Source organism: Esox lucius, chromosome 4, assembly GCF_011004845.1.
Source record: "Esox lucius isolate fEsoLuc1 chromosome 4, fEsoLuc1.pri, whole genome shotgun sequence".
NCBI lineage: Eukaryota > Metazoa > Chordata > Actinopteri > Esociformes > Esocidae > Esox > Esox lucius.
The window spans coordinates 8,313,334-8,336,340 of NC_047572.1; the positions used below are offsets into that span (position 1 = coordinate 8,313,334).

At 45.6% G+C, this 23,007-nt stretch overlaps 1 protein-coding gene across 1 annotated transcript; it reads right to left on the reverse strand.

The window, feature by feature from the left end:
* Window positions 1-1,609: 1,609 nt before the first annotated feature.
* On the reverse strand, window positions 1,610-22,501 carry apln (apelin). The gene is made up of 3 exons (XM_010865240.5): window positions 21,931-22,501; window positions 9,191-9,366; window positions 1,610-6,183 (listed from the first exon to the last, which is right to left on the reverse strand). Exons 1-2 carry the CDS (start codon window positions 21,995-21,997, stop codon window positions 9,197-9,199), a joined length of 237 nt encoding a protein of 78 aa, XP_010863542.1. The 5' UTR covers window positions 21,998-22,501; the 3' UTR covers window positions 1,610-6,183; window positions 9,191-9,196.
* Between the last annotated feature and the right edge of the window lie 506 nt (window positions 22,502-23,007).

The window sequence follows — 23,007 nt, forward strand, 5'->3', positions numbered from 1 at the left end:
CTTGCCCTTGAAGTTTGGCTTTTCAAAAAATAAAATTTCCAGATTCTCAGAAGCTTGCTAGCTAATCAGGGTCTGTCACTCTAGTTAGCGGTGTGTGTATGTGGAAAAAGAGGAACTTGATCATAGGACAGACTCCGGACAAAACTATTGGAACCTGGGATGAGGGGATTTTTTATGTAACAGGATAATGATCAAAGATATTGATTTAGATCAACATTTTTAATATAGGAAGGGAATGATTACACACAAGTAAAGAAGTAACAACCATATAACCTGTACTCTGTTGGATTACTCAGTACTGCAAGAAGTGAAGATTATATACTACTGGTCACATAAACCAGTTACCCTAAACACCAGTGATCATATAAACCAGTTACCCTAAACACCAGTGATCATATAAACCAGTTACCCTTAACACCAGTGATCATATAAACCAGTTACCCTTAACACCAGTGATCATATAAACCAGTTACCCTTAACACTATTGGTCATATAAACCAGTTACCCTTAACACCAGTGATCATATAAACCAGTTACCCTTAACACCAGTGGTCATATAAACCAGTTACCCTTAACACCAGTGATCATATAAACCAGTTACCCTTAACACCAGTGATCATATAAACCAGTTACCCTTAACACTAGTGGTCATATAAACCAGTTACCCTTAACACCAGTGATCATATAAACCAGTTACCCTTAACACCAGTGGTCATATAAACCAGTTACCCTTAACACCAGTGATCATATAAACCAGTTACCCTTAACACTAGTGGCCATATAAACCATTTTCCCTCAATGCCAGTGATCATATAAACCAGTTACCCTAAACACCAGTGGGCATATAAACCAGTTACCCTTAACACGAGTGGTCATATAACCTTTTTGCCTCAACAGTTGTGATTATTTTAACCAGTTGCATGCAATACTTGGTCATATCCACTCGTCTCAAGATGTTTTTGGTTTCTTTTTTGTGTCAGACCAGCATTAAGTCTTTGCAACTGCTGAATAATTGGCAGCTTTTTCATGGAGAAAACGTGTTATAATTAAATATGTCAAATGTAATTGCTTTAGCTAGATTTTTAAGATTATCCAGCAGCTGAGTGTCCATAACTGTAGACTCAGGGGGACCTATGTGGAATTACTGCTTGTTAGCCCTAATGCTAATACAGCAGGACTTGTCCATGATATCCATATGCAGCAATTTTGCCCTATTAATTTGCATTATGCTTAATAAGGGTTTAAACTATAGGAACCTGTCACAAGCAAGATCTTATTTGATGTGCATGAGTTTTATATAGCATTATAACAGAAATGGGGTTGGATTTCTTTGCACTTGGCCAATAATTTGGCATTGGCTAAGCTAGTTCTGATTTATTGCATAGTTTTACGACTGGCACAAACCACAGGTGACAGGGCGGACATTAATGTCCTTGAGATCTCAAACATACAGTACATTAACATATTATAATTATGTACATATTATAATCATAACACCCAGTTTCCTTTGGAATGTTGCATCAATATTAGCGAATGCTTTCAGCAAGAACACCTATGCACATTATATCCAAGAACAATAACAAAGAGGACATAACACAATGGATTCTTAAAATAAGATTTTTTAATATTACTTATTATCATAAAGATATATTTACACACTTTACAGAAATAGAAAATAAAAACACAAAGCTACGCATGAAAGGAAAAAAATAAGTACTCCAAGAGCTAAAGCTTATATTTTATAAATTAGAAACCAAAAGTTCAAATATGTACACAGTATTTCAACCATTTCTGAGACACTTGTTTTATTCATTTATTCATTTATCCATTTATTTTTTGCCCAGTTCAACATCAAAACAGAGACAGGGACTGTACATTTGGCCTGGTGAGTAGTAATATGAGCACACACCTTTGACAAGAGTAAAGTTCAGGTGTAACACATTGTCTTTTTACCACAATTTGCATGTGACCTAGTAAGTAACACTGTTGCAGTGGCATGTAAGCCTACAGACTCTTAAGCTCTCCTTCAACTACTCTGAATGGTATTGATGGTGGACCCAGCCGGCCATGTGGATGGAGAACATTGTCACAATCAATGGGAGGAGGGGCCTGCTCTATTCTGGGCTAAGGACGTCTCATTATTTTGAGACTGCGAGATAATGACAAATCATTCTCTTCTCCCACCGGAGATCAAATCTAGTTATCCTTTGGATTGCCCAGCCTGTTAAAATGTGTGAATGCTTTAGGATTGAATCTTAGCCATTTGATCCTGCAGATACCCTCACTCTATACATGATACGTAATGGGGTTAGATACACAAGGTATAACCATGGAATGTATTGCATGCTAGCTCATCAGTCGTTTCTCTTTCTCCTTGGTGTGTCATGTTACGCTTGAAAAGGGGTCTCATTGTAGCTTGTCAAGTGTTGAGAGAAAGCGACAGCGACATCAAACTTTAAACACCTTGCCGGTTTGATGGTCTCTTTGTGAAGACAGCCTAAAGCTTCAGCGAGACAGTGACCTACAGCTAAGCTGATGTTTTTATTGCTAGCCGCTAGGCTCCCTTTGCTTGTCTCCACCAGTCATACACATGTATTCCTCCAATGATTCCTACCCCCTACATGCTCGCAGCCAAATGGACATATCGACAAGTGGTGAAAGAAGCTGAACACACCGTAGTATGTTTCAGTGAAAACAAGTGCATAGAACATTACTCAAGCCTTGGGATGTAACAAAGACGAGGAATTAAAAGGATACAAGGTGAGAGGATGGGAATCGTTTCTCTTGCAAAAGCTTTGCTAGAAAGACAATTAAGGAAAATGGTTTTTGCTCTCCAAGCATAATATATTGGTTTACCAAGTCAGACGCGCTTGTCCTTCTACACCACAAGCTCCATTAACCTGATCTGCAGAGAAGGGCTGTGGGCTATGTTCTAAAGGAGAAGAATGCGTGAAAGCTCTCATGTGTCCGCGACATACAGCGTGGCAGACTACATTTTTCGATTTTCGTTCACAACCACAAAGGATACAACTGTATTCCACACTGTTTTAAAAAAAGTAAGCTTTGGACAAGCAGCTAGACAAGAATCAAACAACAAAATCTGTCCACAATACACTGGAAAGCCATTTTATACCTAGAGGAGACTCTTGTTTTAAGGGTTTATTTTTCCAGCAGCATAATGGAATTGCAAAAGTGCAGCCTTGCGTGCCAGTACAGAGAAGTCTCGGGGCAAAGCCGGTTGATTGATGGTGTTCATTGATATCGGGAGGTTTTGGAGCACGTGATATTTGGCTTTTGGTTGTTCGAACCCAACCGTTAATCGTCATCAGGGATATGTACTGCTGAGAGGAGACCAAGACTCAAATTGTACTCTGCATAAACAGTGGGTTTGTTGAACCCGTCTGAAGTGGCAGCTAGGCTGGTGTAGATGATTACGGATACATTCATGAAGAACAGTGCGGAAACAAACGTTCTCGGCTCTCTTAACACTAGCTTCTCGGACAGGACAATAGCGATTTTTGAAACCCCTTGTTTTGAAGTCCAGCTCGACTCAGACGGACCAGCCCCGGCTCCTGTTCCCCTTCTCTTTACCCGTCTAATAATACATGAGACACCCTGAGCAAAAGCTGTCTCATCTCCACGGAGCATTAATTAAATCTACATCTCTGTCTGAGAGGGCATGAAATAATCATAGTGTGACTGAAATTATGACTTCACACTGCCCTAAGACTGAATACATTTTTAATCAAGGTGAGCTTGACTGAGTGAGTTAGCACTGTGGTTCGAGATCCTTTCTTAATAGGAGCTCCTCACGCTGTGAGGCCAAGATGCCACAAAGCAGCTTTTTAAATTTATATCTCTGGGTGAGAAATAGCAGATAGAAGATAACATTGAACATCTAGGTTGAAACTAAGCAGGTAACAAAAACCTTCTAATTTCCTCCCCTCCCCATATTTTAACTATTTTCCGCCGAATATTGGTAACTGTCTTATAGTGAAAGCCATTCTAGCTGTAGTTGAAACCAGATTTGAAACCACATTTCTCCATCCCTCCCACACCTGGATACAAACTGGATGCTGATTGGATGGTGACTGCCCTACACGTCCAGAGTATAGCTTGTTCACTAGCAACATAAATCAGCAGGGTGTTTGACGGGGGAGGGGGGAAGGGTTTGCTTCCAATCTAAGCCAATTTGACAATAAACTCAGCCTGTGAGTGGCCCCCGCCAGCCTAGGGGGAAGCCCATCTGAGAGAGATTAGCTATAGGATTTAATGATCATCGTGATCAAAGCCATGACCACCTGTGCTGTGGAAGCGCAAGCTAAGAAGGCAATTGAACTCAACATAGGGATAAAGAGCCGTGATAACTTTGCAAGGACTGAGTCTGGATGCATGGCTGTAGTGGTCTTATACATAGGCAGGAAAAGTAAAGTTACAGTATATGTCGATATCTGCTTGTCATATATAAATGTGTGTTTGTGTTCCTTAAATAAATGCGTAAAATAGAGACTGCTCTGGTACAGGCATCTATCACAGCACCCTGAGAAAAAAAGAAATAAAACTAGGAACGAAAAATCTAAACAAAACATTAATATATTCCAGTATGATGGAAAGGCATAGCACATTCCGTCAATCAAAGATCTCGGTCGAAGGGTTGAACCAGCCTTGTGCTGAACAGTCAGAGAAGAGAGCACTATCGGTAGGCTGAACGTGGTGGTGTGTTTACAGAGCTGACAGCATGTCTGCTTAAAAAGTGTTTTTGGTCTAATTTAACTGTCCTCCTTGCTACCAATGCCTGTAAATGGGATTTTCTTGATGTCAAGAAACATGTTGTAATGCATATGTTTCAGTGTTATCAAAACTTCAAACAAGAGGTAGGCCTAATGTGTTTCTCATTTCTCTTAGCCTTTCGTTCCTGGCAGCATTGTGGAGTAGGTTATCATTTGGCACTTCATTAAAAGGCGAGGGAGTCTGTTGTTTCAAAGAACTGACCAGACCACCCCTGCCAGTTAACAGTCGTGTGGAGCAGCTGCTCGGGGCTGCAGAGTGGCAAGGAGGCCGGGGTTTGGGAATGGGATTGGATTTTTGGAATGGGATCGGGAATTGGATTGGGGTTTTGGATCGAAGGACTCCTATCCCAGGTTAGGACACTGTGTTTGTAGCTTTGGGAAAATTGTAAGGTGTAACACCTAAGGAACTTTGGATTATAGAATCTTTCAGATGAATGAATTAAGTGTGACACTTACAGCAGATTTTTGGGCTTGTTTTGAACAGTGAAATGGAATCCTTGCTCTGGACCTATTACATTTTTTTACTTCACATCTGACTGTATTAATGAAGTACAAAGCACCAATCACAATGGTAATTTTGCTGAAATTATCATGAAATAAAAAGTAATTTGTTTTTTTCATTACTTTTTATTGAAAAAATAAAAAGTAATGTACTTTCTAAAAGGACTTTCTAAAAGTACTGTACATTCTAAAAGGAAAACCCCAGATTGACCTTTGCTGCAGACAGATTAAATGTATTGGGTAAATTCTTTAACCTGGCTTCAATGGACCTACGAACATCTAAACTCGTTGTAGAAGAAATGCAGTCACCTTTTGCAACTGCCACTGCCCTTCCTCACTATCACCACCCATTCAGTAGTAAAGCCAGAAGTAGCTATGCAGCAATGGAGCGAATGGCTGTGGTTGCCTTGGATCTGAGAGAATGGGAATACCACACCATGAAGAAGTGACTGACACTTTAGGACTAAGACTGTTTGGAACCAGACTCCCTGTCAAACCACACATCATGCAAAGTGTGCAACACTGAGGAGACCAGCTGTGACAGAGCTCTAGAAAGCAAATGATAAAAAACACTTGGGGGAGGAGACAAAGATAGAGATAGGGAGTGAGGGAGTGAGAGAGAGACAGAGAAATATAATCTGATAGCTCGGGCTCAGTACCCCCCCCCCACACCCCCGCAATTTCCCTTCCCCCAATTCTTCTTAGAGCTGAGGGTGAGCGGCTTGTCCTGATTTTTTTTTGTGGACAGAAGAAGAGTTGCTTGAAGAACCAGCAGTTGCTATGAGACATCACTCTTCAGGCTGGGCAAGCATAGCCCCTCCGTTGCAAGGCCCCCCAAGGCAAAGGAAGAGCATAGAAATCAGAACCTGGGGGTGGGCACTCGAAGCAGTGCCTGGAAAACAAAAACAGACAAGACAAAAGTGCTGTCAGTCCACTGCGGTTTTCATGCAGCCATTTTATTAACCATCGATAAAAATGCCTGTTGGGATTCGGAGTTTGCTCGTGTGCTTTAAAGAAAACGTGATTTCTGTGTGAGTTACAATAACCCAGTGTTTGAGTGGAAAGTAATGAAGAATGCCCTCAAACACAAACATAACCCACGCATTCAAGAGTTTGTAATTTACTGTCTGATGGGGGAACAGGAAACAAATGATGTAAACCGTTGTAGAAAAAGCGTCACCTGTGTTACATGCAGCATTGTCAATGGGACAATCTTATCTTTCCCTGTCTTTCTGTCTTTTCAGTTGTGTGATTATCCCAAGACTTTGTAGATGGCACGTGCTCTGAATGGTTTTTTGTTGCACAACAACAGGGTTCATTGATTGATAAGAGGTCTCTCTTGTTTCGAGATGCATGTTTTAGTTGCTGTGTCATCCCGTTATAGTGATGAGTATCTGTTCATCCTCTGGCCTGTTGGCCTTGTCTGTACCCCTGTTGGTTTTCTCCATGATATGATCTCGGCATGGTGGTAACCACAGGTTAGCCTTTCTGAATCTGTCAGTTGCAGACAGCCTTATATTGTTTGATAGAGAGGTAACAGTAGGAGTCATTGTCCTGAGCTTTCACACAGATGCTTCCTTGGACACATGTTTCTAATGCTAAAAAGTTGCTTTGTGCTCCTGTAGCAGCTCTTCATCTCCTTGGCACCGTAGGATCTCAGGATGACCCGGGTTTTTCACTGTCTCTAATGTTTCCTCACATCTGGATTTGGTAACTCCAAAAAGTCAAGTTCACCTCCCTCTTGCCTGAGGTGTCAGAACATAATGGATGAGCTGCCTTTACACCCAAATGGACGGAGGTGGAGGTTGTGGTCCTGGTGTGGTTTAAGTTGAGCGATGGAAGTCGTCAAAGGGAACACCTTCCTTACTCATAACATTAGCGCCGATTAATTGGATCCATAGTTGGCATGTTGATAAATCCCTTTTTTTCTGGAGCACATGCCTCTGTTTGAATCGGGTCAAGCTTAAATCATTCCACTGGGGTGAAACCACGTGCGTCTCCAACTGTTTTTCAAGACATGCTTTTCTACCATCAGAAGAGGCAAAGAAAAGAAAGGAGACGTGAACAAAGACTTTAGCTTTAATGTCGACGCGGCCCACTGAATGAATCCCTGCTGGTTATCGGCCCTCTTCAACTACTAATTACCCCAGCAATGGCTCTTCTCATATCCTGGAGATAAGTGATCAAGACTAAGTGTAAAATCAGTCTGTCACATGAAGGTCAAAATAAAAGAGCACTGTGTGAATAGTTGAACATGTCTTTGAGGTTCATGTTTCTTGATGGTTTTATCGTTGGTTCAATGGAGGACACTAGACTGTTCCTGCATCTTATAGGGTATTGTATTTTTCTCCACATTCCAACCAGGGCAACCTAAACTAATGGCTTGATTGGCATGCTGGTCAGGTTGTTTACTGGCATGCCTTACTGCGGAGAGGCTAGACTATGGAGGGGAAAAGCTCTGAATGAGGTGAACTATGAACTTAGTACGGCAAGAGGAGGTGGAGAGGGAAGTGAACAAAAAGAAATGTCGTCGTCTTGTTGTGACTGAAGTGCTGTTTGTGGGCAATGCATTGTGAGTCACTGAGCCGTTCCCTTTGATAGAGCTCCACCAACTTCCTGAACTTCCCTCATTGTGCTGCCTGCCTTTCTGGCACTCGGATCAAACCATTGACCGCTCGTCGCGCAGAGAATTCTCACATTTTATTGGCAGGGCAGAGCTTTGAACCTTTGAGGTCCTGTGTTGTCCCATGAGGATAGTTTTCCCTAGCTCTTGCCATTTTCTTTGTTTGCACCTTTGTGCTGCTGACTCTAAAAGGAGTGTGAAAAATTCTCACTCTTCAAAAATGCTACAATAAAAACAATGACAATTCATAATTTGCTATAGATTGTAAATGCCACGAAGGAACTAAAGATAATGGAGCTTCTCACTTTCTAGGGCTTTGATTCATTTTTCCTTTTAAACTGATTTTGCATGCTTTTAAGGCAAATTTCACGTTTTTTTCTCAGCAGCTTCTTCTACTACCGGAGTTAATTTATAGTAGATTTGCATTGTGTGGTTAGCACCTCCTGCAGGGTTGTTGTACCCATGGGGTCTAGGAGAGACAAGTTAATGGGTCCTTGGTTCCTCAGGTCATGACAGTTCATGAACATGCCTGGGCAAATGGCTTTGCTCTTTCTCCTTGTAAAACCAGCGTGGAGTTGACTGGAGAGCACTGGGTCCATGTTAATAGCCTTGAAAACAATTATGCCGACTGTGTCGGTAGAAAATGAAAATGCATAATTTTCACACATTTTGGGATGAAAGAAGTTTCAGACACGTGTATATTTTTCTTGAGAGAATGTCAAATATTCTTTCATGTGAAAAGCAAAACCCCAGTGGCGCTATTACGAAACTCAACCCCACTAAGTATTATCTTTGGTGAATTGTTTTAATTGACTTCATCAAATTGAAGGAAAATGTTTGTTCCTCTAGAGTTGACTTGAAGAGATGACGTTTCTGAGTATAAGGCTTCAAAAAGCAATATATATCAGGTTTCACTGTGCAAACAACAGTTCTGGAATTAGATGAAGACGTTAAACCAGTGGGCTGAATTCCAATAATCTGGTAAGGACATGCTGTTTGCCTGTGCCAACAATAACGTCTCAGTGTTGTGGTTAGGTTGAGAGAGGAAGATGTGATGGCCGTTGACAGAGTTCCTTTTCTTCCTGCTTCACTTGGACTTTTCCACACACTGTCTAAACACACTGAGTGAAGTGGTCAAGAGAGGGCTCTGACTTGAAGACCGGATTACATTTTTCACGACAGCCTTGGTTGTAAGATAGGATAAGAAAGGCATATTTGGACTTTGGCATACAGGGTCACAACGTGGATCAGATGATGGCCAATGCACTAGACTCACCTTGCTCTAGAATGGCATGGGCCCCTTGTGGGAGAGACGGGGTCGTGGGCGTCTCCTCTTCCAGCCGGCTGGTCTGTGGCTCTGGCCGCCCCTGCCGGGGTTCTGCTGAGCCACCCTTCTCACACCCCCTGCCTCTTCTAGCACTGCGCCATGCTCCGTGGAGGCCATGATGGGACCTGTAGCGAGTAAAGTGTTAGAACCCCCTAAAAAAAGACCACCACTTCACATGTGTACTGAAGCAATCCGTTTGGCTACTTCTACAGGAGGCAATTCTTGTTAACATCCCTAAAATAACCCCTATCTGCGCATGCAATTTAGTCTATCAATGGCTAGCACTTCTTCCGTCCTCGGCTAGACAATCGCACACAGATTGTGTCTTCCGAGATTTCACTTGCAGCCAGGGACACAAACATGGATGAGCGCTATGGTGGATCAGGCAGTCCAAGATATGCAAAGATAGCGTGTGTGTGTGGGCCTCTTTTAGCCCACCCGTGTGCTGGAGGTCACAAAGTCAATGCGGTAGAACCAAAGCACACTAGGTGTCATTCAACCTGGGTGAGAAACTCCAACCCTAGTGTCTCATGTCCCTTGTCACTCACGTGGAGATAACAGCTGTCTTACACACCAGGTTTTGTCAAGGTGCATCCCACAGCACCTCGTGTTTGACCCAAGATTAGGGACGGGCTGAATGGTAGCATGTGTCTCACAGGATGTGTGTGTGTGTGTTAGAGATTGATTCCAGATGTTTTCAGTCATCTCTCAATAAGTGTGGCTTGATCCTTTAAGCCCCTCTATTCCGAATGGTTTGATCCACTTCAGTGTCTCTAACCTTTCTAACCTTTTTTTGCAAACTTAAATGTTCTCGGGGGGAGTACAGATGTCCGAGGGATTTTTGTACCGAGTATCTTGATACCGTTATGTGATATTTAATGCAGGTGATCTTTCACACCACACTTTCACTACTTCAGTCCCTTGACATTTCAGTACTTAGCTTGGTTCGAGTTTTTATGTGAGCCTGTTAAAACGATCAAATGTCTCATAGTAAAACATTCTAGTGAGAAAGTGAATGATGAAATCACCTGAGCAAGATAACAATGACTTTTACAAGCAGTTCACTTACAAGTGGCTAACCAAATTGACTGTACATGTTGACAACCTTGGTAAACATGTTTCGTCATTGATCACAGCATCTAAGTGATTATTTGTTAATTATATTCTACACTTTGACGCACATTTCTTGTGTCTCAACTTAATTTCCATCCAAACCCAAAACACCCTTTTTTCAACGAGACAAAATAATCCTATTTTTTTAAGAGACACATTTATATTTCCCCAAAAGTAAACAACAATTCCCCATGCTATTCCTGAAAAAAAAAAAACAACAGTGACATCGCTCACATTGGTTCATGACATTCCGGGTTAGTTCCATGGGAAAGATTTTTAGAATTCTCAAGTGACAAACTGTCCTTGTTTTTATACCTTAAAGGCTGGACTTCCCACAACCACCCAACGAGGTTGGAAGAGGAGACAGGATACAGCAATGGACTAGCTGTCAAAGTCATGGCGATGCTAGGCACCGGTGATTCCCCTAATTGACTAGGTTTATGGAAAGTGTCTGGAGATCATTTTTGCCTCCCTTATGTCTCACCGGGGCTTATTTCCTGTATCCAGCACATCGAAACACAACTGGAGGGTGACGCAACTAGCAAGAGCTTGGCGGTGAATGACAGGTCCCTCATTCTCTGACAAGGAGTTTTCAGACTAGGGTTTAAATGTTATTTGAATAGGATTTTGCCTAAACTGAATTCCATAGCCACATGTCAATGCAGTGAAAACATCACGTTTCAACACACATACTCTGTTGCCATGGCTGAAAAAAAAAAACAACACATACTTTGACACTTGACATTTGGCACTGATCTTATCCTGAACAATTCAGAATAGCATTAGAATTGGGAAATGGAGAGCACCACGAATCTCTTTTTTATACTAGTGAATTGCTGTTATTGTACCAGAAGGCAAGCGCTTCATTTTCAAATGTTTTTGATGTACATCCCCATGACATGCCAGACGTCTCAAGTTCCATTTCCTGTGCTAATCTTCTTCTGGGCACATATTACGTATTTGCAAGGAACAGTGGGCTAATTCATATGCACCGGGGAAAAAGGCTATGGTTGCATATTTCAGCATCTAAAACCCATCTTTCCCTGCAGGCACTCTAATCCATCTATTATCCTCTTGTTATTGTACCAGATACCCAGTGAATGAAGGCAGTTTACACATACTATGGGTGTTCAGCTAATTTCTTTGTAATCTACAGGGATTTAAAATCGAAAAAACAATCTCCATACGTGAACTTCTTTAGGGCAGGAAATCAGCGTTTCACCCATGTCATGGAACCTAGAGTGAAGCCCTCCAAACCGTACATTCAATAAGAAGCCTTGAGGTCTGTGTACCCAACTCCTGACTTGTCCAATCCTGACAGTGCAGCCATTAACCAGGCAGCTCAGCCATGCTCACACACACGCCCTTTACAAGCAAGCCGAGCTGTAATTACACCTGGGCCGGCGATGCTGAACACAACTCATCATCCGCTTCTATCTCTTCTTGATGGCTCGGTCTGTCATAACCCGGGTCAGTAATGAGACAATTTAGTTCTTTCCTGCCACAGCAAACTGTCAGCCTTTGCTCAGTGCTGTCCTCTGAGTGGAGCACATCTCCTGACAAATTTCAGCCCTAGCGAAAGAAAGGTTTAATGAAAGCTGCTAAAAATAAGCCGGGGCCCAGTGAAGAGACTGGCAGTTATGGATTAACTCGCTCCACCATGAGATTGTATCACGCTGGGCTAGACATGATGTAGCAACTTCCAGTCCCAGGCATGTAGCAATCTCTGAATAGATGGGACAAGGCGACAACCATCCAAATTCCAAAAGGCCTCATTATTGAGGCCCCGCTCTGCGTAATCAATTAATGCATATTTAATCTATATAAACAAAACTCCCTATACTATCTTATTGCTGTTAAATTGGATCCAGTGCACGTAGCTTCCTACTTGATCTTTTCCTCCCCCTGGATTGGTTGGTAGGTAAGTAGCTAATGAAGCAATATGGAAGAGATGTGATGCTACTCATATCACCCCTACCAATCTTAACCTCTGACCCCAGATCCCAGGGGTTGCCCTCATCACAACCAACTCAGTGCGGTTCTGCCCTTTCCCCGGTAATTCCCTAATTAAACTTTAATAAAGAATGAATTCCTGGAATGCCGGAAATATTCCACTACCGCCTCTCCAGACCTGTTCGAGCGGGAACGGGTTAAGAGAGGGAGAGAAAGAGAGCTGTGTCACAAACTGGCCTGCTTCCAGGCTTAATGATGAATCGCTAGTCGGCTGCTATCTAATTCTGCTTCCCTCGCTTCACCACCCTCCTCAGGTACCATCCATTATGGTGTGTTTCTCGCAGGCCCGGCTCTTTCTCTCTCTCTCTCTCTCATCCCAGACCAGGCTGATACACTGCGTTTCTGACAGGCCTTCCGTGTCAATACCCCCACAGGTCCGTCACTTGGACAGCGCTGTACGTCTCCCAGAGCTTGTCTGTCTGTCAGAGGGAGCCGATGAGTCTGGAGAAATGGATGCCTGGTGCCAGGTTTTATTGACCGCATCCCTGGCCTGCGTGAGTGGCCATCGCACGTTGTCACCTAAGGCGTGGCACACCGATGGATGAAGTACGCAGGAAATGGAGGTGGAGACACTCTTTATTAGAGGGTAACTGGTTTGTGTAGGTTACTGGGCCTATACAACACATCTCTGGCCCATCCCTGGACATTTACCAGTGGCTCCAGCCTGAACGAATTCAACCAAGAAGTACAAGATTAGATCTACCAGCAGACCCACGGTAAACTAGCAACTGATGAGAAGCTTTAACTGGTCATCTGTACTGTGGCTAGGTACAGACTCGACAATGCTCTGCAAGTGTGGCCCACTGAAAAATAATTCTTGCTTTTCATTTTCTGTGTGTAACAGAAAAGTTGTACAATGCCCAAAGAATGATACAGCGTTTCCGACAAGGTCTTGTTTGCTGGAAAAGCACTAGCTGGTTGCTCGGGCTACATTGAATATGAATCAGCTGTGCAACGTCTCACCAATTCACTCTCACGGTTCGTGGAGCATTTGGAAAAACATTCTCACCCTCGTCGTCTGTCCCTCCCGTCTCCTGCTGCCCCGCACCTCACATCTTTCACTCCGTTCTTCTGGGAAACAGTGGACGAGACAGCCAGTGGACGAGACAGCCAGTGGACACGACAGCCAGTGGATGCGACAGCCAGTGGACGCGACAGCCAGTGGACGCGACAGCCTGAGAGGCCCTTGATGTGAGTACAAGCAGCTACCACAGAGTGGAAACGAGAGCATCTGACTGGAACTGGTCTCTGCTCTGCAGTAACCATGGCGAGAGAGGAGAGTGGAGTGCACGAGAGCAGGCCACGGGAAAGGAGAAGAGAAGAGGCGTTGAGAAGAGAATCAGCAGCCTTGCCTGGTGAAACACCGGCTCCAGTGCCTAGCCCAGTTCCAACGTGGTGCCACCTCGTCCATGGGCAGCGTCTGGCTTCTAATTAATCTCGGCAACGACTAAGTGCCTCATGTCACGGGTGACTGGATGTTATAATGAGCTCTGTTCATCCAAAGATGAGTTTTCCATTCAAAAACCCACTGTGCCAGAAGCACCTATTGGGTGCAGCTTAATGGCTCCTCCAGGAACAGCCGTTACGTTTGACGGTATTCCACTTAGCTGAGGACAAAGCCAGCTTGACTGGATGTTTATCATGCATGCAACACCAGCACCATCTGTAGCATTGTATACGTAACATGGAAATATTGATTGTTGCTCTATAGGGGGACTGTTGAGGGAGTTTGAGTCACGCGCATGTGCCTGGATTATTCTTGTAATTGGCCTGCTTGGAAGTGTCTGTGTGTGGGGAAGTATAAAAACCCTAGTGAGGGTAGCCATGGTTATTAGTCTGACGCGAGAGAGCCCCAGAGTCTCTTCATCACGTGCTTTCTTCATTCACTAAAAGGAAGGATGGTGCCACAGACAGCGATTACCTGTGCCTGTAACAGACCCGCACTCTGACATACCCAGCCAGATCGATGACATGACGGGCCTAGGAATGCACCCTCCAAGAGTAAAGGGTTTCAAGATTGTTCAGTGCAAAATCAGGCATGTTAATCATAGCAGTACAAGTCGACACATTCTCCTAGCACAGCTTTGAACGCCCTGGCATAAGAACTGCTTCTACTGCTAAAGTAGGTTGGTGGATTTACCAGTTTATACTAGTCGAGTGTCTACCTTTACATCTACCACTGCCAAAGATGTGGAAATTTTGTTGAGGAAGCGAGTGCCTCCTTTCTGAGATATTCTGCCTTTTCAAAACAGGAGTCTTGTCAGTGTGCTGCTTCCTGCATGCCTACCAGTTACTCCAGGCCTTGGCAGAAACTGGTACCAATCTCTAGCTGACTTTCAGACCCGCGTTACCATGGCAGCCACTGTGAAAGGCATTCAGTTAGGGAGCAAAAAGAATGACATTGTCAGTTGGAATGGATCAGGTTTCCAAGTTTACACATTTCAGCACACAAGCCCTGAATCCATGATTAGGCTAACCAAGCTGCTTAAGAAAAAAAACATTCCCGCAGACAAGGGGGCTTGGGCCCTGGGTGTGTGTGGCTCGGCCGTTTGTTTTCATGGTGAGAAGAGTGTTCCAAGCAGTGTGCTCCACTGCTGGTCGGCCCTGTTTGATATGCAGCATTGTGGTGCTTGTCTGTGATAATACTGGGCTTGTGGGGGTGAGATGAAGGCCGGCTTTGTCTCTGCCAACTCCCCAGAGGAAACGAAAGTGCATGAAACATTTGCGCCTGTTGTCCCCTGCTTTTACTTAACCTCCTTGCTAAGCTGTACAAACTGTCACCCGCTTGTTTGAATTGCTCAGAACAAAAATGTGCAACACATTTTGCAGACCACTCTGCAGACCCCCCCCCCCCCCCCCCCCCAATATGTCAGCTGTACATTTCCTTAGAGTGAACTACAATTACTACCAAAATGAGCGGGCGCGTTTCATGATGAGGTGCGGGACATGGCTGCCTGCTCTGGTAGCTGTGATCAGAGCGCTGCGCATTCAAAGGGCCGGGGACGGCATCACCAATGCAGAAGGGCCGACTAATAAAAGCGACGGAGTAACCCGCCGGACCACCTGCCTTCATTCATCCACCAGCTCACTCAGAGGGCTAGGATAAATCCGCGGGTTGGAGCTGGCTGCAGGCTGGGGTATTTCAATACAGGGGGAAAAAAAATCATGAAGCCAGACTCGCAAAGCGTCTTAATTGATATCTCCCTGAACTGGGTGTTCAGTAGGAAAGAAGCCTGCTGTCTCAAAGAGGATTTAACCCGAGCAGGATGGCTGTCTGGACACTGTGTTTTAAGGCCTGGATATTCCAGCCGGTGGTGGTGGACTGTGGCCCAGCTTGTCAGTCGGTAGGTGGGATAATCAGGAGAGGTGAGCGCTTCCATCCGTGTCGCCTTAATCTCCAGAGACGGCATGGCAAGGGCAGAGGGATCCTCCTGCCTCCCGTTTCCATGGGCACGCTAATCAGATGTGAGCACTAGCGGTAGCCCCTCCCATCGCTTGTGCCATCACTGCCCTCCCTGCTGTGAAGCCACGTGCTCTCCTCTTCGGGGCGAGGTGTGTCTGTGTGCGAGCGAGCGAGCGAGCGCGCGCGCGCGTGACGCCAAATGTTCACTGCGGCTCTGATACTTTGGGGAGCAGCTTTCTCCCGGGGGTTTAAAGAAAAATAGCGTCAACATGGCATCAGGCCAAACCGTTTCTAAGCCAATGAGGGTTCCTCTCGATGTTAAACATTGTTAGGTAAACAGTCGTCGTACACGGAGGTGACCCACTAAGTCAACTACACTTACTGGCAGTCGTCCTAGAGGTAGCTGGAGTCATGCTGCATGCATTTATAGCAACATTAATATGATCTTTGAACCAAGCGATAATGCTATTATAAAAGTGTCTTATACACAAATTGCGGTATGAAAAACTTCCCTTTGGGTCACGTTGTGTATTATATAATGTTAATCCAACTAAGCTTCTGACAGCATTTTGTTGAATTAACCTAATATGTTAACCTGTGTGTGTAAGGGTGTTCTGCCCCTACTTGAGTAAACTGTTTGCCTGATCGAGGAATATGTTTATGAATCTCACTTCTAGTTTTCCTGTTTAACAAACATCTGTTCTTGGTCAGGGGCCAGCAGGGAAAAGAGGAACCTCTCTCTCTCATCGGTAAATGAGATGGAGAGTCAACAGTAGGAGCCCTGCCTGTGCACCAAAAATAGCCACCAGGAAACATCCTATTGAGAGAATCCCGCTATCAGTCACAGACTGGAGAATCCGACACTAGACTGACCCTCGTTGGAGATTTCCATCTCGTTTGCATGCGTGAAATAGTGGTTTTGTCAAATTCCATTGGTGATCAAAAGGACGCGCAATGACAACTTACCTACCACCGTATGAATAATGAATTATTTCCTAGATGAAGGATTCCACGCGTAGGAGTCCCACTTGGATGTAGGAAGGAAAATGGATGTAATGCTTTCTATTTCATGAATTCCATTTCAGTGTGTAAGAAATGAAGAGTTGCATCGCCACTCACCAAGGCTCGTCTTCGACTCAATAAAGAGATATAGGTGATACAGGTTTAAGTCCCTCGTCTGACTCTGTGAAAATGTTGGTTTTGTGCCCTTGAGCATGGCGCTTAAACCACTGCCCATGCAAGAAGCTCTGGATATGAATATATGGATATGTAAAACATACAAGGAAATCCTGTTTGGCCTAGGGCCTGAAATGTAAGACGGATCTCAGCGGGGGTGCGCTGATAAGTGTTCCCAAACTCTGTTAAGCACCCTCTGCATGATGTGTCGCCCCCAATGCATGATTCACTATAAAGCAGACCGAAAAACCCTCGTTCTCCTTATACATATACAGCAGTACCTAACAAGCACCATCTGTAGTAGCTTTGGACCAGGTTAATGGACTGTGTCCATATTGTCCATGACGGTGACCCACTGTGCTACATGTGGCTTTAGCATTAATATGGGCACTGCACCGCGTTTGATCATAGTTTCATTCCACTCTCTCTCTCTACGTTCTGAAGTGAAGTCCATCTGCTCTTCAGCATACATTTCCAGCCTTGAATTTAAATGACATGCCAAACAATGTTTGACCACCGGGAATCATAGTACAATTACTGTAAACCCTAGATCACTGCCGTTCTAGGGGAATATTTTGGGCCATTCCATGTTTTGGGCAAATTGACCATGAACTTAATTAAACCTCCATTCATTCCAATGTCTGAAGAGTATTTATTTGGTGGTTTTTGGTGTGCTGTTAATAAAAATGTCCACTCGGATCTTATCACGATTGACAACCACTATAAATGTAACACTTAACGTTCTAACAGGGAGTCATAAATCACGTTAATATTGGGCCCCCAGCAAAACTGGTGCTACGTTGGAAAGTATCTGGCATTGATTAAGCTACGGGGTGAGAGAATAGGAGAGCCCTATGCCTGGGGATCTGGTGGAACTCAGAAGAGGCCTGGCAAACATAGTGGCTAACCCCCCTCAGGGCAACATCCTCATAGCTCTCATAGAAGGGAGACCCAGACTAAGGACAGGCACAAAAACAGCTAAGGCCACCCAATGGAGAGAGCGCTTCAAGGCTCCTATTTTTTTTTACTATCGTCGTACGCCACCTTTTATTCCCCTTGTTCGTCCACCTGCAAACATTCGAGAAGGCAAGCGAGACCACCAGCTGTGAAAGGTTTTAGTGGCTTTTGAATATTTTAGCGTCCGTGTCTTGTGCTCTACGATAGTGTCTCTCTGTCTTTCCTTCAATCTGTCTTTCTCCTTATGTCAGGGCCTACACTTCAAACCAAAAGTTTAAGAGAGTTGATTTATTCAGTGGATTTCTGAATTACATTACAGCGCCCCTACAGTCACATATGCCAAAGTCTTCACCTGGCCTGCTAAACCCTCCAAGGAGGCCCAAAGGTTAGCTTTATATCCATACCAAACGATTTCCCACGCAGATCCTGATTTCTAAATCATTCTAGATGTTTTTATAAAGTCCTACAAGTAGGAGTTGTACAGTTGTATGGGTTCAATCCCCATCAACCTGACACATCTACATATGGCTCCTTTATTTACATGGCAGGCAATTGGCAAGCGCAACAGTTGTTAGATAAATCACTTGCCGATAAATCACTTGCCGATATATCATTTGTGTTAACCAATCTGCGAGTAATAGCATGACGCTACATCGTCTTTTTGGAACTGCTACTATACATCCAGCATCCATGTTTGTATATCAAGTGGTCCGAAACAAGAATACTGATTGGCTGAAATCTAGCTTACCCCGCATTCACATCCTGGCAAAACCTGTTGTGTAAATTGCCAATGGTCAAACGTAGCAATGGCTAGACATGCTAGCTCTCTATAGAGCCCCTTTATTTGTAAATAGGCAGAGCTGTGAGTCTTTAGCGTCCCGTCTGGCAGACTAGCTGGCCTCATGAAACCACAGCCGGTTGGTTTTGCTCTGATTCCCTGCCAGAATTGCATAGAGAGGAAATCCAGATTATTCACCAAATAGATGTTAACCCCACACCTTACGTGCATGTGCCTGCGTGTGTACGCTCGCTTGTGATAGAGAATGATGGAAGCCCAGCTGCAGCTCGTTTGCCCGACCAAGCTAGCTAACCAACCGTGCTTTGAAAAGCCCGCCTAACGATTCTCCATAATCCAGTGATAAACTCTCCACTGCCAACCCAAGAGTTCACCATTATTGTGTTTTTGCAGGACATCTGGAAAAATGTGGCTGCTTTTGTTCTCTCCACGGCCCCTATAATCACTGCGGTTAAAGCGAGCACAAACAACCGCTTTACGTTGCCAGAGCTGGTGTGAAGGAGCCTGGATCACTATGTAACGCTGTGCGCAGCTAGCGCAGGGCCCACTGATGTTTAAACAAATATCCTCCTGTTATGTGTTTTGGATGGAAAAGAGACATTGTGTGGATGTATGTGCCTTAACATGGGCCTGAAATGATTTTCTCCGACCTCTCTGTGGCACTCCCTGATGCAGAACGCACCACTGGCACAGCTGACTTGAGATCATGCCGGTTGCCATATCCCCAGACAGGACCATACATCAGAGCTGAAATCCGCGAATAACAGCGGCGCTGACAGCCCTCGTGAAATCGCCCCCCCCTACCGTCCCGCTGATCTCTCCCACAGATAAAGCCAGGGAGCGGAGACCCCTATCACCCGACCCCCTTCAACACCCTCCCCCACCCCCAAAGCGAAACCACCGACCATCTCACCTGTTTAAAATGTACCTGGGTGTCAACAGGGAGTTAACCAGGCAGATACAATTACACACCGCAGGAGTTTGGTGCGAGTGGGTTAGTGTCTGTTGTTTTCCTCCTGTGCGTCTCTTCATGTTAAGGGATTTACTGTTTCTGTTCCTGTGAAAAATGGGGCTTTGATATTTCCTCTGACAGGCCTGAGAGGCCAGACTGTTTCCACAATAAGGATTGTTTACATACCAGCCCTTTAGAGTGGGGAGAGGGCAGGAAGACGAGCGATCGCCTTCTGAATGAATTATGAATAGCATGTCGAAGGCTTAGCCTGCTGTCAAGGTAGAGTGCGCCTTTTCAACATGGGCAATTGAGGTATTCTGGTCAGAGATGGCGATACAGCAGCTACAAGGCCCTCATCACTACTACTCAGTGATACTGAAGGAAAAAGTCTGTGAAGATTGAGACTCTGTCGCCTGTTGCACCATAAGTTCTGAACACACACACACACAAACAGGTCCCCACCCTTTATCTGCTTGACCAAGCCTGTGCTTCAGCCTCCATAAAACACTTCCAGACAGACACACATACCCCCCCCACACACAGAGCTTTCTCCAGACACCTTACCGCGATAGCACTGGGCACACGGCAGAGGCTGGCGCCGCAAAAACACAGACTCCAGCTAGAAGCATCCACCTCTCCCCACGCGCCCACTAACGTCGCGATACAGCAGCCCCCCCCCACCCCCCCAGTCAGACAGCGCTACAGTACGGGCTGTGAAATTTGGCGAGGATGCGGAACAGATACACGACCCGGGAGATGCTGTTGAATAACCAGAACAAGCATTAAGCGAGAGAAGCTGCGCGCACGCACGCACGCACGCACGCACGCACACACACCGTCTCCTCTGTCAACGGCGCTCGGGGACGGGGAGGCGCGGCGGGGTGGCCCTCGGGCGCGTGAACACGTCAGACACACGCAGGGGCGTGAAACATGACACTGACCATAATGCGGGGTAATTGCTTCCCATTTACCCATGTGGCCAGGCCAAAAATAGCCCCGCCGCACCGTGATGAATGTACCCGCTCGAAAACACGGGGGGGGAGATGTGAGGACTAGCTGCCGCGCCTCTTGGTTTGATTCGGTGAGTGAGGCCAGCACGCCTTACAGATGCTCCTACAGGCACATACTACCACTGGATATAAACACAACCACTCATGCACTCAACTCACACGCACACGTTCGCACGCCAGCTAACGGTTTCGGAGATAGGTGTCAGTCCTCAGAGAGGTAGCTAGGAGCGTTGACACAAGCCCCGGTGTTGTGTTTTCTCACTCAACTGTTACCTGCACCACATCTGCAGGCTGGCCAATGGTCAACACCGCCCCCCCCCACCCCAAACACACACGCACACCCACCCTTACCAACCACCTCACTGAAGACTCCTACTCCCATGACCCAACACTGAGAAAATCCCCCTGGATGCTATTCGGTTCATTGTAACTGGTTGTAATGTGTAAAGCACAACACAATGGCTCTAGAGCTGCGGCGGCACTTTACGGAAATGTACTGTGACAAAGCAGCACAAACTGAGCTTCTCAGGAGACCATGTGTGCATCTGGGATTATCCGCCTCCCCCACAGACCCCCTGAATAAAAAATTGTCATCAACACCACACGGAATGAATTTAGCGCACTGAATTACAATAAGAGTCATGCTGTTGCCTTAATGATACAGTGATGCATTCTAAATACATGGAGTCAGGTGCAATTGTACAGCCAGTTATTGCTCTAGCAGCTAGGCTAGATTTCATCCACAACAGTACGCTGCCTATCCCAGTACATCTACCATGCCTGTGTCCGTTTCTTAACTCACAGGAGTCCTCCAGCAATACAACCCTGAGTCGCCAGAGCACTCTGCATAGACAGCTATGACCACCAGTAATAGCCCCCCCCCCAAATGTTTAATATCGGGTACAATCTCTGCCAACCCTCAAGCTGCATCAAGTGAAAAGCCCAAGAACGACGGCACCTGATAAACTTCAATGCAAAACACAGCCCTCAGCAACAATAACAGAGAAACCACTGCACTGCAGTGCTACACACAGTCAGGTGCTGGACCGGTATTCCTTCCCGTTCCGAGAGACACAGGGCACACCACGCTGGGTAACTGATCAACTACAGCTGCCCGGGCCGAGCCCAAGGGCCGACAGAGACACTGAGGGTGGGGGGTGGGGGGGGGGTGGGGGGGGGGTGGGGGGGGGTGGGGGTGGAGGGGAGAGTGAGAAAAAAGGAAAGCACAGGGAGGATCCAAGCAGAAGCCCGAGTGAGTGTTGCACTTACCAGCGCTGGCGGAACACAGCAGAGACACCAAGAGCACAATCACCAGCGTCAGGATCTTCACATTCATTTCTGCACTCCCCTCTGGCTCTCCGGTAGTCGCTAGCTGATATACTGTAGCGGTGTGTGTGTGTGTGTGTGTGTGTGTGTGGAGGGAGGGAGAGAGAGCGGCTGAGCGAGCAAAGGAGAGAGAGACTGTTTGCTCCTGTGTGTGTGTGTGTGTGTGTGCACGTCCGCGTGCGTGTCCGCGTGCCTCCGCGTGCACGGCAGTGTGTGTGTGTGCGCCTGGGACTGTGTGTGCCACAGCCTGTGTGTATTTCTGCGCGTATGCGTATCTAAATGCGTATTTGTATATCGGTGTGTGACAGCGCCACTCCAAGAATGAAGGCACGTCTTTATCTGAGCTCTCCCACGGAGGTGTGCAGCTTTTCCCTTCCTCGTCAGAGAAGACGGCAGCCAGTGGCCAAGTTCAGTGGAGCTGAGAATGTGCCGGGAGTCAGCTTGCAGCAGGTCTGTCGGTGTGTTGTGTGTACGAGTCCTCTGTTTGCCTTGGATAACAGGAGCCCAGTCGGTCATGTGGCTTATGTATGACAGACTCCTGGGGTCAGGAAAGAGGGGCCTCCCCACCCACATGTTGCCCCCCCACTGAAACACATCATCCCTCCCACTGAAAAGAGAGGGGAGGGAAGGCAGGCGGGTTCAGGAAAGAGGCGTGGAGGGGGGGTGTCCAGGTTTATCCTAATATCCAAACAGATGCTCTCGTTAAAAAAAGGTGCTGCTTTTAAATTTTGCACTGAGGCTAGCCAGGAATGAAAATAATCAAAATAAGGTAGTCAGGAAGAAACAGAGGCGGAAAGAGAGGAAGGTGGGAAAAGGGAGGAAAGGGAAGAAAATGGCATGTTTTTATTCTTTTGTGGGTTCCTTAGATGCATGGAAGTAGCTACTATTCTCCTCCCAGCTCTAGTCCTTAGGGACATAAGGCATGGTGTTTAATGTTTTGCGGCATTTCAAGTCAGTGTCCGTGACATTGTACCCGGGAGGAAAAATGTAACGGACATATTGACGTGATCCAATCGCTCG